This window comes from Diadema antillarum, unplaced genomic scaffold, assembly GCF_040938485.1.
Source record: "Diadema antillarum isolate AM-2024a unplaced genomic scaffold, OU_Dant_1.0 seq00000271_RagTag, whole genome shotgun sequence".
NCBI lineage: Eukaryota > Metazoa > Echinodermata > Echinoidea > Diadematoida > Diadematidae > Diadema > Diadema antillarum.
In genome coordinates, this window is record NW_027271306.1 from 201,484 (window position 1) to 218,035 (window position 16,552).

General features: G+C 38.0%; 1 protein-coding gene across 1 annotated transcript; it reads left to right on the plus strand.

The window, feature by feature from the left end:
* Positions 1–4,425: 4,425 nt before the first annotated feature.
* LOC139729923 (uncharacterized) lies at positions 4,426–11,631 on the plus strand. Its single transcript, XM_071640840.1, has 10 exons — positions 4,426–4,458; positions 5,115–5,201; positions 5,883–6,002; positions 6,820–6,954; positions 7,198–7,254; positions 7,646–7,732; positions 8,360–8,473; positions 9,442–9,573; positions 10,387–10,428; positions 11,332–11,631. Exons 1-10 carry the CDS (start codon positions 4,426–4,428, stop codon positions 11,629–11,631), a joined length of 1,107 nt encoding a protein of 368 aa, XP_071496941.1.
* The last annotated feature ends 4,921 nt before the right edge of the window (positions 11,632–16,552 follow it).

Genomic DNA, 16,552 nt, shown 5'->3' on the forward strand with positions numbered 1-16,552 from the left:
GGTGAATTTGGCGAACTATTCCGTGAAGGATTCCCTTTATTCTCTCCTGCACGAGGTAAGTTTGTTTGGACTACCGACTGGTTATACGGGTGATCCACAGGTCTGGAGTCAAACAGAGTCTGACCCTGAAAGTTGGATAGTTATAAGTGATTCCTTTCTGGTTTCGAAGATCGTGACTTATAATCTTTAAGCTGATTGCTGACAAGAAATGTCATGTCATTAGAAACAAACAAACAAACAAACACATTTTGCCACCATATGAGGGCATTTCAATTCCCGGAAAATCGAACTTCGTTGTGTTGAAAATGGGGAGTTGGGAAGGGTGTCTTGTACAGGTCATGACCTATAAAGTAAAAACATTATATGATATTATTTTCATAATCCACGATTCTACCAATACGGCTTTGTTGTAATTTTGAGTGCAATGTTATTGGTATAAGTGTACAATGTCATGTGAAAAGTTTGATTTATCAACCTGAATGGTACAGAAAAACAAAAACAAAATTACACACAATGCTGTGTATATGAACAGACGAAAGTTCGATATCACTCCCTAAAGATTGCGAAGCAGTGGCGAAATCATTGAAATAACGATCCCCATACATCACTGTCATAATTATAGACGTTGATTTCTTTCTTTATGATGTATAACTGTTGGTACTGTTACGTCACTTGCACCCGAACATCATGAAGGCAGAGTAACGAAATGTTCGGCTTGTTACAAAGAGGTTCCCTAAGTCCCCTGCCGCATCTGGGCTCTCTCTATTATATAGGATATAAATGACCTTTCGAACGGACTTATCCCTTCTCGAAATCCTCTTTCAGGTCCGACAAAAGTGTTTGCAAGGATAGTGATTATCCTTCGGTCTTATTTGCCCAGGAATTAGTGCGAGAGTAATTTCTGAAAGTGCGCTAACATATACCTTGCTTTGTGAGTATCCCTAGTTTCCAACAATGGGATTAGGGTAAAACGGTGCATTACGAGTATATCTTTTTAGTTTGGAACGGAGTGTAAAGCGGTCCAGTGTTTAAGGGGAACAAACATCATCTTTACTGTCTTGCACCTCTTCTAAACTAGTATTGGAATTTTATCTATTGACCATCAATCTGCACGTACTATAGGGCCTATTGACAGATTCATGCCGGTCGGCTGACAGTTAAAATTAACAGTTGGATGGTAATATTTCATATCATTCAGATACCTGTGATATATAGCGTATGTGTTTGTGGGGGAGGATTTTATTACATATGTATTTATGGTATATCATATATCATAGCATAGAAATTTTGAATGTCGATAACGATCTAGACTACGAGATCGTAAATAATTTTATGATATATAATCTTTCATATTGATTAATCTAAAAAAAAAGAACTATCCGGAGTAGTAGATGAGGTGTTATGTATCGTTATATAGAAATAAAAAATAATCACCGATATCAACGCGTACACACACACACACACACACACACACATACACACATGACTCCTAAGGAAGGTACAATGTTATCATTGTCACATTGTTTAAAACGACCCCCTGTACACCAATATCAGTGATTGCCACAATTCTCGGAAGTGTGTGTGTGTGGGGGGGGGGGGGGGGGGGCTATCGACAAGCATTTCTCCTTTAAACAAAGCGTGACATTTTGAAGGACATTCAAAGCCACCAGCCGGATCTGACCAAACATACACTTATCAGCGATCGATTGAGTTGTTGTGTGGGTAACAATTACAAGTGTTATTTGATTTTTTTAAAATCACTTTATGTGTGTGTGCGTGTGTGTGTGTGTGCGTGCGTGCCTGCGTGTGTTTTAGTGTTTTCTTTAAGAGACAAATACATTTGAAAATGTGATGGATGGACATTGGTAGCAGGATCGAAAGATATTCATGACATTCGTTACTGGATATTTTGAAAGATTTCTCCTTGATCACCATCACCACTATAATACAAAAATTATTATGCAAGAGAACCTGTGTTCTCGATTGTTGATATGGGAGCAGTATATGAGATGATTTATATGCATATTTTGAGTACATACTTCCATCCATAAGTTCGAACGGAATTATAGGCCTTAACTATAATGACACACCTGATTTCAAATCTTTGTTAATGACAACCCCTCCTCCACCAACCCCCCCCCCCCAAAAAAAAAAAAAAAAAAAAGAGAGAGGAAATGAAAACAAAGTCCGGTAATTTGCTTAAGAGGGAGACCACGACTAAAGTTATTATTGTTCCTTTTTTATAGAGTCAAACGGCGCCTGCCCTTTCTATCCTAAAATAGCAGATTCTAATTTTGCTATCACGAAATATAGTGTGAAAGGAAACTTTGGATATGATATTGATTGGGGTATAACGTACAGAGTAGAACAGGAGGTATATGACATTAATCGCTCAATCACACAGAGTAGAGCGTTCGTTGGTGGTTGTCTTCACACAACGCCATTGGTACAATTGACTCAATTCTACATTCAGGAGTTATTTTGTGTATCATGCACTTGTGTTTCAGTGCATTTTCAATTGAATTACCTGACTCACTACAGCACAGGGGTTCGTAACCCATGCATTTAATACGGATCTTACGGTAAAACTCTACTTGAAGCGAGTGTGAGCGTTTGTTTCAACGACCGGACCCACAAAAGCTGCTGGTAAAATTAAGTGTGCTCAGAAGCAAGCAAAGACACACAAAGAAAACTAATTAAAACGGGGAGGAATCCAAAAACTGTACTAGAAAAACTCGCACTTTAGCACAATGATGTAATGCTTTACAGATACAGGATACAATATTCGTATACCATAGAGTATATCACAAAAGTATGAAAAAAAACTGAAGTATTAAAATTTGTAAGAATCCGACAACTGAATGGAATATAATAATTGTAAGCAATATGATTATGAAGGTAAAAAGACATCATCCTCAGCCCTCTGATAGAACTGATTAAGATGCAGCTTGTCTTTCATCACCACATAGACACACAGAGGTGATGTCACTCTCCCTTGTGTTTCATGTACACACTTTGTCTGCCATTCTTGTCTACGTAGGCCCCACACCTCCCAATACATGTAAAAGCAAACTTCATTGCCACTTCATTTATCAAACATAAGCTGTTAACTTATTCATTTGGTTGACTCGCGCTGGTAATCAAATATAAATGTTTTGCTATTGACGATGCTGGTGTCGCTACATGAGTATCTCCAGCCTCAAACCAAACAGCAACATGCGATGATGTCAATGTTTTATCAATCGTAGGCCCTACATTGTGTTGCAGATGCGTAGATCCTTGGAGCTGACGTCGATAGATTAATTTTATACACTAATGCGCTCATGTTACGTCTGCATTCACGTGATGGATAACCTTGTACATAAAACTATGATCAAATTGCAACGTGCGTATAGGCACATCCGTTGCTATAGGCCGTTGTATAGGTGTGAAGAAATCGATTCGTAATACAACGAAGACAGTGACTTAGAGTTCTGTGTATAGTAGTCATCTACTTGAACCACGGCTTACAGGTAATTCTGACCTTCGGTACCCCCAGCAAAATCAATGAGAATTCGGAGAGTTCAAAATGTAGTTTCATCGATCGTTCGCTTGTCGTTTGTAAGAATAGGTGTCACCTCCACTTCCCCAGCAATGTCTTCTGTTACTCAACAAAGCAGGGCCGTGCTTAATTGAAATTGTACGCATTCGATGACTTTCTGAAACTTCACCTGGATCCTTCAAAGTTGTGATACGAATCGCTTGTCTCCGGACATTAAAAAGGGCAAAATTTCAGAATATCTAGTATCTGTCGTCACCACTCAAGATATTAACTATAAGGACTGTTGAATATTATCATTACTTTTGTTTACGGACCCTAATTACCGCATGCCGACTATATCAGCTATAGAGGTAAGCGTGAATATAGCCTATACCACAATTTTGCAAATTTTGCAATGTGGAAGAGTAAAAAGTGGGTGAAGGGTTGTCTACATAGTAATTACGTATATGAAGGTGGCCGAAAGAGACTTTAATAGAAAAATTTGACTATAGGGGTAGAAACAACATTAAAGTCTAGATTTAAATCACGGAGTCTTGGTACAAATTACCACTATCAAAAAGAATTAGGAAAATGGAATGGCTTAAAAAATGACTGCAGTCGAGTCATGGAAAACAGCGTGCGGCACAGAAGGCTTGTAAGACATGAAAGAGTTGACTCTCTCGTATATCATATTCTGTGATAGAGTCTGAGTCGGTAAAATAATACCACTTTATAACGATAAGTGTCATTTTAATGCTCCCCACCCTTACAGATCTCGAGTGTCCCGGATGATGTGTGGAGAACGCTGATCTGAAGACACACTCTCGGCCATGATGTTTCTCTCTCATTGGAAAGGCAACACCAACAAGAACAACTTCTGAAGAGACAAATTAAAGCAACGAAAGATGACGAGTTCAAAGTTTCCTCTCCTCTCATCAGTGAGTATTGTTTTCAGGATTTTCGTTTCTTCTTTTTCCGGACTTTAGGGTTTTTTTTAATTCGATTGTTCTTGGAGCATGGTATAGGGTATACAACACATTGTCATGTTGTTTCTGTTCTTCATTGATTCGTCCTTTGGTGCAGTTCGTGTTTAAACTCTTTCAGCTTTGTTTGTTTTAGCCAGTCATTTCTCTCCGTTCATTGTTTTCCCTTCATACATTCTATAAACTGAAATTTTCTCGCAAAGCATTATATGCACTTTGTCTTCATTCAAATCACAATTTCATCAACTGCGGCAACAACCTCAACTTTGCTCTTTGTTCGATGTACCAGCAGATATGTTTTAGATTATAGAGTTTTGATCAATTGCTCCTTCAGTTTGCATATTCTTTGACTCTTGATGATATGCAGTCTTTTGAAAATGCCATTATTAAGACAAAGAATTCACCCATTTTATCAGCTGCCGCAGTCTTTTTTTTTCATATATTTTTCCGTCCTCTTCAAGAAACCGGTGCTGTATTTTGTGATTCAGAGAGATGTACATATTATAAATAGTATATAGATAAAGATGTATGCTAAACGTTGCTTCGTTTCCTGTAAGATTTACCATCGAGATGTCTTGTTACTTAATGTGATTTTTTTTTCTTTCATACAGGCTATGAAGCGTGCAATAGAGGAAGGAGATATCATAGCACTGGAACGTATGCTGAAGGCTGGTGCAAGTCCAAACATGGTGGAACAGGTATTTTTTTTGTCTCTCTCTTTCTGTTTCTCTCTCACCTGGTTATGTCTAAATCTTTCATCTATTTAAAGTCTCTACATAGTATTGTATCCCAGTTTGACCGATCAATCCGTTCGAAATCATTTTATTGCCTCCTAATTCATTTGAAATATCATATTCTCTTATCTGTAGTATGGAGCGCATTTTCTACTTTACAGCTCCGCGTCTTTCCGTCAACCCTCTAAACTACATTTTCTCTCTCCTCATGCATGTTAGTGGTGGAATTCCTGGATCTGCCCCTGCATGTAGATGGATTAGAAAGAGTTTACAAAATGCACATAGTGTCGTTCTCCTACAAAGAGTTTTCCCAGAGAGACGAGTCTACCATAATCGACGTCATTTGCCAAAAACAAAATATATATTATTTTGTCAGTTTTAATGATGCAATCAATACCTTGTGCTAGATCTGCCAATTTGATGAAGAAAATCGTAAAATGGTGCCAACTGCTAAAGTTACTTTTTAAACTCTCTTTTTCAAAAGTCTATTTAATGTTTTTCTTCTTCCACACAAAATAACAATATAACATGAGAAAATTACGAATGTTCTTGAGTACGAAATAGTTAACTGTATACGATAGAATAAGAGTAGTAAATAATAGTACTTCCGTTCTTGTTTACCTTCTACTCGCCCCCCATCGTCAGGCTGAAGCAGAAGGCGGGAAGAGTCAGCACTCGGCCCTCATCCTCGCCATCTCCCTCAACCAGATCGAGATCGCTGAACTACTCATCAAGGCAGGAGCGGCCATCGACACTATCTTTCTGGTGAGGGTGATGCAGTCGTCTTGGTTACTTTGAAACACTTTTTTGTTATCATTATCATTAAAATTACTATCAGTATTATTATTATTGTTGTTATTATCATCATTATAATTAGTAGTAGTAGTAGTAGTAGTAGTAGTAGTAGTAGTAGTAGAAGTGGTGGCGGTAGCACATGTAGTAGTAGTAGTAGTAGTAGTAGTAGTAGTAGTAGTAGTAGTGGTGGTGGTGGTGGTGGTAGTTGTACCGGTAGTACATGTAGTAGTAGTAGTAGTAGTAGTAGTAGTAGTGGTGGTGGTGGTGGTGGTGGTTGTACGATAGTAGTATCATCATCATCATCATCATCACCATCATCATATTTTATTTAGCCAAACAAAACATACACACATGGAAATGACACAGTTGACATAATCCGACGTTTATCTGTGATTTGGGGAGCAACACATGGGCCAGGGCGAACAAAAGTAATAATTGCATTAAATCTGCTTTTAGAAAGTGTGTCTTGGTTTGGCAGTATATCTTTTAGATTACTTACATTATTGTTCGAAAGTGTTCCAGGTAAATATTATATGGTTAGGACATGAAGAGAAAGTCCACAAACACGTTTTTAATTAACATTGCTACATCATATACCGTATAATGTCATTGAGTGATTTGAAGGTATTACAAACTAACCAGAAGGTGATTATACAAGTACGCGAAAATGAGTAACACAAACGTCGTCCGTCAGCTGATTGGACGTTTCTTTTATCAAATATCAGATGAACATTTCGCATTGCAGATTAACTCTTGAAAATTGCTATTCCTCTTCTCTGTACTACAGAACTACGACAGAGTGAACAAATGCATGTATGAAATTTCCGCGCTGGCTACGACACGGATGCTTTACGAATTTACACTGAGCAACAATCTTGGGTCTTTGCTCAGTACCCTCGAAGATGGGCTTAAGGACATTAAGGTAAGTACAGTGATATACGCACATATATCTTTATCTACATTTATGTATCAGCACATATTTTGTATATAGAAAGAGAAGAAGAAATGGCTGTATTGATATAGTATACATGTGATATTGGTTTGGGAACTTTTGTCACATAGTCAAAACAATTATTGTGCTGCTTCATAATGTCAATGTGATCTTATGGTATCGACATCAGATTGCTCATAACAAGTGTATCTTTATTATGTTCTCATCTTATAGGACAAAGAGCCAGTGAAGATTGCTCCAGTCGAATTGCCAAAGGACTTGCCAAACGAGGTAAGACGTTTGAATATACTATTAGCCTCTCATTTTTAGGGGCTTGTTATAACACACATATATGGTCTAACAAATGAACTAATTTCTTGATAAACCAAAGATCAATTCATGTGATTTGTGCATGTTAAACTATGTATATATATATATATATATATATATATATATATATATATGTAATGAAAATAATTTCCTCCTATTGTTATTTGTGTTCATATTATAGCAGACTATAGGATAGTTAATCACTGTTTTGGACCATTTGAGAAAGAAGACACGCATCAGTATCCCCGTTCAAAAACAAACAAACAAAAATGATAGAAATAAATACGAAAGACAGATTAATGCATTCAAAGGAAGAAAAAGAAGAATGACTGTTACGAAAATTTGCTTGTAGGTGCTGGTGGATTCGGTTCGCGAGGGAGATGTAGATTCGGTAACCATTCTTCTCTCACACGGTATGGACGTCAATCTCGTACACACGGTAAGTACTGACGTTCGTGTTTGGTCATGGTAGTCATTGGTAGTTGGTAAATCACTTACATCGAAATATCTTGTGACTTTCGCAGCATTAATAAACATGTTGTTAATGTCATTACGCGGTTGTGTCTTGTATGATTATGATCATCTATGCATTATGTAAAGGACCATGTATACATAATTATGATAGCACTTCAGGTTCGTGCTTTTGAAGTAGACAGCAAGAAATTCCAAATCCCGCCAAATAGAGTCACGTTTGTTTCTTGCGTATTATGAAAGAGTACGAAGACCTGCTGAAAAGCGAGACATGCTAATAGCAACTAGTGAATATATGTTTATATACATGTATATAATTATTATTACCATTATTACTATTATCATCATTATTCTTTTTATTGTTATTACATTCAACTCCTTCCTAAGAGCATAATTGTATTCCTGCGCACAATAAGAGCAAGTGGAACGATAAGCTCACATAAAGCATGTTTGCAAATTACGACTATACTAAACCTCATTTGATGATTTTTAATTGACATTTTCTCTATTCTCATGATATGAGATATTCTCTTAATTCTCTCACTCTTTATAATTGTGACCGTCTCACCCTCTCGCTATGTCTTTACCTCACCAGGATGGAGAAACGGGCTATGCAATGTCAATTCTAATCCTTGCTATTGTGAGAAGGCGTTACTCCGTGGCGTCACACCTGTTGGAAAGAGGCGCTGAATGCGACACCATTTGCCTGGTAATATTGGAATCATTGTTCGAATTGGCAAAATTACAGTGTTGTGAATCAATCCCTTACTGATGTACATGTAATTTGTTTCGTTACGCAGTTATGCATCTATCGAAGAACCGATCTGCTTTTGATATACTTGTTTAAAAGAACTATGGTACATACAGGAGCAGCGTTGAAACTAAGTTATTCTGGAAAAAAAAAAATCGTCGTCTTACGTGAGGTGCTGGCGATCGAGTAATAATTTTAATTTGAATGAACGAGGATGAAAAAGAATAGGCAAGGAGAACGACCCCTGAAGAAGTGACGTTGGGTCATACCGCTGAATGTGCCAATGACACTAGGGTGTTTCACAAAAAATTTAAGTCGAATTAAAAAGTTAAGATCGACTAAAATTATGGTATGCCATTGGTTTCTCTTTTCAGTTTTATCTAATGTTTTCAGAATCCGCTTAGAATTATTATAAAAAAATAAAGAAAAAAATCCTTTGTCTCTTACTTAATTTTGTTTATACCTGAATGAAAAATTATCCAAAATGTTCACTCTTATGATTTTATACTAAAAGTTAGAATATTATTGAAGTCACACAGTCTAGCCTAATTTTAAGATGACCTTAGAATTTAAGATCGATTGAAAATCTTTATGAAACACCTCCCGTCTCATTTGTATCCGTCAATGAATCAAAGTTAGGAAAAAAAAAAACTTAGCACGCTATCATCCGCAGAATCACTAAATGAGATAATAGTACGTCGCCGTAAAAAAAAAAAAGACGCACACTACCGTGTCGTCATGTACAGAGAAACAGATGTAAAACCTTCAGTAAAGTATAAAGATTGATACACACAAATTGTGTCTGAAAAATAGAGTTATTTTGAGATAAGATGCGACAAAATAAAATTTTGAACTGAGACTGTATATCTATGTCGTAAAATTATGCAAAATGCAAACGAAAATGTTTAACATTTATTCACCGGCAGAATTTCAACAAGAGCGATGACGAGATCGTCGAACTGACGGCATTGTCGACGGCCGAGGAGCTGCAGGCGAGCGCGCCGTGTCGGGAAATTGACGCTCTCATTTACGTCATCAAAGACGAGCTGGAGAAGACGGTAATTAAATTAATATCATATCATAGTCCTTTCAATTCAATTCAATATCTAATTTATTTCCATCAAAAGAAAAATACATGATACAAGACGGTACATATGTCAATTTGACTTTCACCCAGTTGGGAAGGATAATTCATCGAACACAATATAGACTATACCATGGTATTATAACAAATAAAAAAAAAATGCACACATTGTCCTATGCACAATATAAATGTAGTCCCTTCTTTTAACCGTGGAGTGATACTTAGCTCTAAATAATATGGCCAGCGTGATTAATCTTATAATGACAAATGTTAGCACGATTTTCATCCCCCCTCAAAACACAAAACAAACAAAACAAAACAAAAAACCGGACGGGTATAAACGGATACATTTCTTTGTTGTTGTTGATGTTGTTGTGGGTGGTGGTGGTGATGGTGGTTTTGTAATAAGGGCCCCCAATATTTATCTCTTTTTTTTTTTTTTTTTTTGAAAAACAGCGTTGGGTCCTCAGTAGATTTCAAATTGCAATGATATAATTACTTGGTTTGTGTATGAATATCTGTCCTGAACAGCCAACATGGATATCACTTGATCGGAAGAAGACTTACTAGTATGAGATTTGTCGGTTTACAATTATTATGAATCACTATTTTACCCTAATAATCATCTTTACACGAGTTGGTGAAGGTGAAGTACGTTGCTGGGTCATTAAAAACAAAACGTGACAGATCGTTTAATATCATGACGAAATTGATATTCTGTAGGCCTAATACGGTTGTTAAATCTTTCAAGATTAAGTCATCTAAAATCACCCTTTTGTCTTTCTAGACGATGGAGCCGAAAGTGATTGTCGCCAAGGATATTCCAAAGGTAAGTCTTATACATTAAGATATCTAATAAATTTGAAGTCATCACTGCGCCGATGGATACGTGACGTGGACAGAGAGAGACATAGCGTCGAGTTTCTCGCCAACTTCTCTTGTCTAATACAATTACCGAACCCTATCAAAATGGCACAATATTTGCTGAGGAGACGACTCGACGCATATGTCGATTACGTGTATTATGACAAAGCATTCAATTTAATTCAATTTTTTTATTTTCCACTCATGGGGTGGAACTCCCACGTCAGCCAAAGGCTGGCTTTCAAAGGGGTCCACATAGGTTCAAATACACGCATTATACACACAGTGTTACAAGCTATAACATATGCAAAGAACAAAAAGAAAGAAGAAGAAGATATGAATACCGTGGCATGAAACATGACGCTATCACTTCTCAGTCGACATAACCGATCTGGTCATCTGGAAGTGCAGACCATATTTTTAAACGTCTTGACGTTCGAGCCAGTCGACGTGCACATGAAATCACTATAAACTGATAATAAAAAAATCCAAAAAGGTATCCAAAGTCTCTCACCTAAACGCAGCGATTGGCATTCACCGATGTCTGTTCTAACACTGCAATGTAATTGTCATTTGTTGTTCTGCTCTTTGCACGGTGGCCCGAGGTAAAATCTGACCTCATTGGCTCAATTGGCAGTATACATACATGTAAATACTAATCGAATCAACACAACCTAGTTATTTTGCTTATAGATGTACCCCTCTAATGACGCTGGATACAAGATACAAAATGCTATCGTAGTTTACTATATGTATTAAACCGTATATGCCACGTTTTGCCCGGGTAAGGAAAATTACGACGATGTGGACAATTTCTGATATTTGAAGTCAAGTGCCATAATTTTCCCCGTTCTTTTTTTTTCCCCAGTCCAAACTCAATCATCATCCACGATATCGAAAGAAGGTTCCTCGCATCTTCATAGCCACGGTCAACGAACACGAGGTCGAAGAGATCAAGGCTTGGGACAGCGGAAGCGTGGCGAGTTTCAACAACGCGCGGGGGCTCGTCTACCGCGAGACGGCCAACGAGCACCTCAGCAATTCTAACGGTACGACGGTGAGCGACAAGACGGAGAACAAATCGGGAAAATACGACGAGAGCGAGAAGGACAAAATTGGCGAGGGAAAGGACTCCGCAAAAAACTCCACGACATGTGTGATATTATAAAAGAACCGATTCTGGATGGCCGATGGCATGGACATTGCTTTTGCCGCCATTGATTGCAGAGGAAAGTGATTGCGATAACAACATGAAAGACAAAATTATCTGCATGGTGTTAACGCGTGCGCGATGTGGATCCGCGATGTAAAAAACAGTTGACATAAACATGAAATAAAACTTAATTGCTGACCGACATCCCGTATATCAACTGCTGATGATGTTCGTCAACTTGAATGTTTGGATGTTGGAAGTTCAACATCAGATTAGACTACACTTTGTATGCTACTACATCAAAGATAAAGAGTACATGTAGTTGTGTGGGGGTGGTTACAGACGTTAATGTGGCAATTAGTAACAACTGTGATTGCAACGGCAGGAAATGACAAGATTTTGAAGATTGACAATCAAAAGTCAGATCACACAGACGATATTCGTCAGACCGATGGATAATTATTGTTTCAGAGAGCCGTCTCTTCAGTGCGAATTGCTATGTAAAACTAACGTCGGACGCTGTACAGGGCTGAATGAGAAATGATGAAATCTACAATGGAGATGGGATCTCGCCAGAGCGATGTTCCAATACATGTGCAAGTGATATTCATTCCCGGAAACTTTTAGCAGGGATCTACTTGTAGCCCAATATTTAACTCCATTTTAAGTTGATAAGCAGAGGAATACCTAAAAGACCAACTGCAAGGTTAGACGTTTCATTGAAGTAGGACGTATACAATGTAATAGGACAGATGGTAATAATTTTGAGGCTATACTATACATCTTCACAAAACAGTGATGTTGGTCTAAATCCGAACTTCTTAACCAGGCAGCCGCGAAGCTCTCACAGATGGGCCGCCATATCGGCCAAAGTAAAAAAAAAAAAAAAAAAAAAAAAAAAACTGTATGCAATGTATGAACTAACTGAGCTTCAAATGTAATGGAGTCAATGGGCCTTGGGTTGAGAAGGTTGAGAAGCACGGGTCTATCAATTTAATTTTGTTTGGCAAAAGCTATGATGTCACAAGTGCATGTCCCAATGAATCTCCGATAAAATGTCCTCGTACAATATTGCATACGAAAAAAAAAAATAGGCCTGTGAGAAGTTGTCAAGGAAAACGTCTGCATTAACACTGGATTTCTTCAAAAGTGTAAATATATATGACAGGCAAGGGTTACAAATAAATTCACATTCAATGTGATTCTTTGCCAGACATTCGAGATCGGTATTTCTGTTCATTCAGACGTAAACGGTATTTCTGATCATTCAGACCCTCTTGAGTTGCCTTGAATTTAATTGGACTTTGACAACTATCTGTTTTCTCAAGAGGAAAGGCAGGAATCAGCATAATGCTTTTTTTTTTTTTCAAATACATGTAAACAGATGGGGTTAGAATAATCACGAGTTTGTGCGCGTGTGTGTGTATGTATGTGTGTGTGTGTGGGGGGGGGGGGGGAGTGATGGAGAGGAAGATGAGCAATGGTATTCGAGTTCTACAGTCGACTCCCGTTATAACGAGGTCCTAGGGACCAGCAGTTTTCTTTCATTATATCGAAATTTTATTATAATCGAACAAATTTGGAACAATAAAAATATAATACAGTTGTAGTGGTTAATGTTTGGGCTGATAATGTTTGAGCGGATAATGTTTGGGCTTTAATTGTTGCGCCGTTGTTTTTCGTTTGATTTTCGTTATAACCGCGTTCGTTATAACGGGAGTGCACTGTACTTACACTGACTCATCTACAGATCACGACGACCAGTGTCCCTGCTAATCACTATACTGTACACTTTTGTATATACATTTTGTACCAGTGATCAATAATCATTTCACCACAGGACTTTAAAAAATGCTCCAAGAAGGACACTTACCAAAGAAATGAGTGTAGACAGAATTTCAAATTCCAAATCATCTCATCTTTAATCAGCTGAAAACATTCCCTGCTACATGTATTTATCATTCAAGTCGTGTAAAATGACCTAGCTACGTTTGTCAAGACAGTATGGTTGTTACACAGGACTTGACTTGAATTGTACATTTACCATGCTTGCATCTGAAGTACAGGGGAAAAAAAAGAAGGAAAGAACATCTCACAGACCCTGCTCTTTGGTTAAAAACCTTGAGGAATCTTTTGACGTGAGAATGTGATCAATGATTCAATCAAGATTTTTAGGTCTTTGCCACGAAAAGCAAAACTTCCCCCCATATTGAGTCTCTCCCATGCAGTATATTATCATCATGCTGAATTTTGTCCTATGCTCCATTGGTGAAACAGCATGTGTTTCACAGATCACAGAAGATATGGACCAGCTAAGCACATGTGAGCTTTTGTTCTTTCATTCAAAGTGTGACAGGCAAGGGATAGCCCCTCTCTACCCCCCCCCCCCCCCCACCATCTTCCCTTTATCTACTGGTGTCTTATTCTTCATTATACATGCCAAAAATGACTTCTACCCTTTCGTTAAACAATCTCTTCTCTATGCTGTGGATGAGTTTTCATCCCATAATGAAAAAAAAAAATGTATCCAAGAGGTTCAGACAGCAGCTCAAGCAGCTCAGGTCATGGAAATATGAACCCTTATGACCTTGAGATAGATGGGGGGGGGGGGGGAGATGGGGGGGGGGGGGTGTTTAGAGATACACAACATCAACACCTAGACACCTGTTGGGTTTTTCCACCTGTCACCCCGTCTTGGGATTTGCATTGAATGGGTGACAAGCCCAATATGACTAAGTCCCATTTGGTCCATGTCTGTGCACTTGCGCCATTCTAGAACACTATGATACATCTGCAATACACAGGTTCGCAAAAGCAAACCTAAAATCTATGCCCTAGAGCTGTTCTTCCCTACACCGACAAAGATGAAATCAAAATCACAACATATGTAACTGTAACACCACCTAGTATTTCATGTAATGTGCTCTACCACAATTACCTTCATCAAACATATCCTTCTAGTTCTGCCTTTTCTGTCTTTTCTTTCTTTTTACTTTTACACAACAGTGCTCTACAAATAGTCATCAATACAGAGGTGAATTAAAATGAAGGATTTGCTAAAGACATTGAACTCGCCATACAAACTGCCCTCCTTGTACCTATATACACTTTTGTCACATTCTCACGTTCTGCAATCACTTTAACAGCGAGGAACAATTTGACATGCCAAAAATGCTTGGAATTTACAAAGCATGTGTACGTTATGAGATATAATCACAAAGAATTAGATACATCTACTCAATTACACTAAAGGGGAAAAAACACAACTGCATTTCCATGCCTACTATACAAAATAGGTGTCTTCCATGTCTATTTACAAGTTTCAATAAATGATTTCAAACAAGGTAGAATGACATTTACATCTCTGAAAAGACTGCAAAAGACACTAATAATATCAGATTCATCTTTTTCTTCTACCACAGAAGCAAACAGTGAAGAAGAATTACAGACCAATCAGCCAAACTACACACATTTTAAACACACAACAAATATTTATGACAAGACACCACTGATCGTGCTGCTTGCATATGCATCATCTACCAAAATAACATACATGCACAATGTAACCCCCGAACTCAACATTAGCAATGCCCAGTGGCCCAGGGCCACTAAAATTGGTGTCGGGCTACCAAATTCATCTTTTGGTGGCTCGAACAAACAACAAAGATTCAAAACAGATTGTTTCTATTGCTTTGATTTCGGGCCACTACATATCTTTCTCAGGCTACCAATATTTCATATCTAAGATTTAAGTGGCCCAAATGGGCCACTTGGGCAACTACATACAGTCTTTTTCAGGCTACCAATATTTCTTTTCTAAGATTTAAGTGGCCCAAATGGGCCACCAGGGAAAAAAAATAAGAGTTCATCCCTGACCCCTCAACCACTTTATGTTCTAAGTTGAAATGTGTATTACAGACAATTATCAGAGAACATCAATACTCAGGCAACAGGAATGGAAATCTACAAAGGACCCTGGCATTCAGTGCCTTTTCTGCAGTGTATCCAAAATTTTACACATAACCCCACCAAGACAGTGTCCATATGATATCATCAATGCCTGCCCAAAGATCACATCAGCCGTATCTAGAGAAACACTTTGCAAGTACAAAAATGTATATCTTGACATTCATGCAACTGGAGATTTTCGACCGTTCACTTCAGGCTTGCCCGACACCATGCCATAGAGAAAGAAATATGCATATATACATGTAGCTTCGACACATCATAAAACCGTGAAGTTCATACAATATGTAATATTGTGGCCAACAATGCATTTGTTCCTTGGCGATGTAAGGAAACTAGTTTCTTGACACACAATGGGTGATTTCAAGTTCAGTGCTAGTGCTATCTCAGCACTAGCATCAGCGATAAAACCGAACTTGAAATCACGTCGGTGTTGGGAATTGATCTCAAAATCATGACATATTTCTGGTAGTTGGTGCTTGGTTCAGTGTTGAATGTCGTCTGCTGAACCGAGTTCTGTTGTTTGTGTTAGTCATTTACGTGCTTTTTCCCCATTGACTGACTAACACTAGCCCTAGGAATTCTCCTCTTCGTCATTTCAAGTTCAGTGCTGGTGTTTGCGTTGCCCTGCTAGACCTGCATTCACTTCTGCAATAGATGCACGTTTTATGTGCAAAGTCTATGCTAATATAATGGTCCCCCATGTAACGTACAAGAATGCTCTGGACATGGCTACATAAATCTGAACTTGGGAGCAAAATTGAGATCGTTGTACAAATGTATTTTGTTAAAGGAACGAAATTTGTGGCATTTTATACTATCTTCCTCATTATGTATCTATAACTAAGCAGTCATGGCTGCATCTTTTAATATTTGATTGTAATCACGCGCGATAATTTTTTTCGTCACACAATTCTCGCGGACTTCGTGGTGCGATGCTAGCACCTGGTGTTGGGATCGATAATTTTGA

Coding starts and splice junctions, on each gene's coding strand:
- LOC139729923 (XM_071640840.1), top strand. CDS start 4,426: ATGACGAGTTCAAAGTTTCCTCTCCTCTCATCA. Junction 7,255..7,645: donor CAAAGGACTTGCCAAACGAG/GTAAGACGTTTG, acceptor ATTTGCTTGTAG/GTGCTGGTGGATTCGGTTCG. Junction 8,474..9,441: donor AATGCGACACCATTTGCCTG/GTAATATTGGAA, acceptor ATTCACCGGCAG/AATTTCAACAAGAGCGATGA.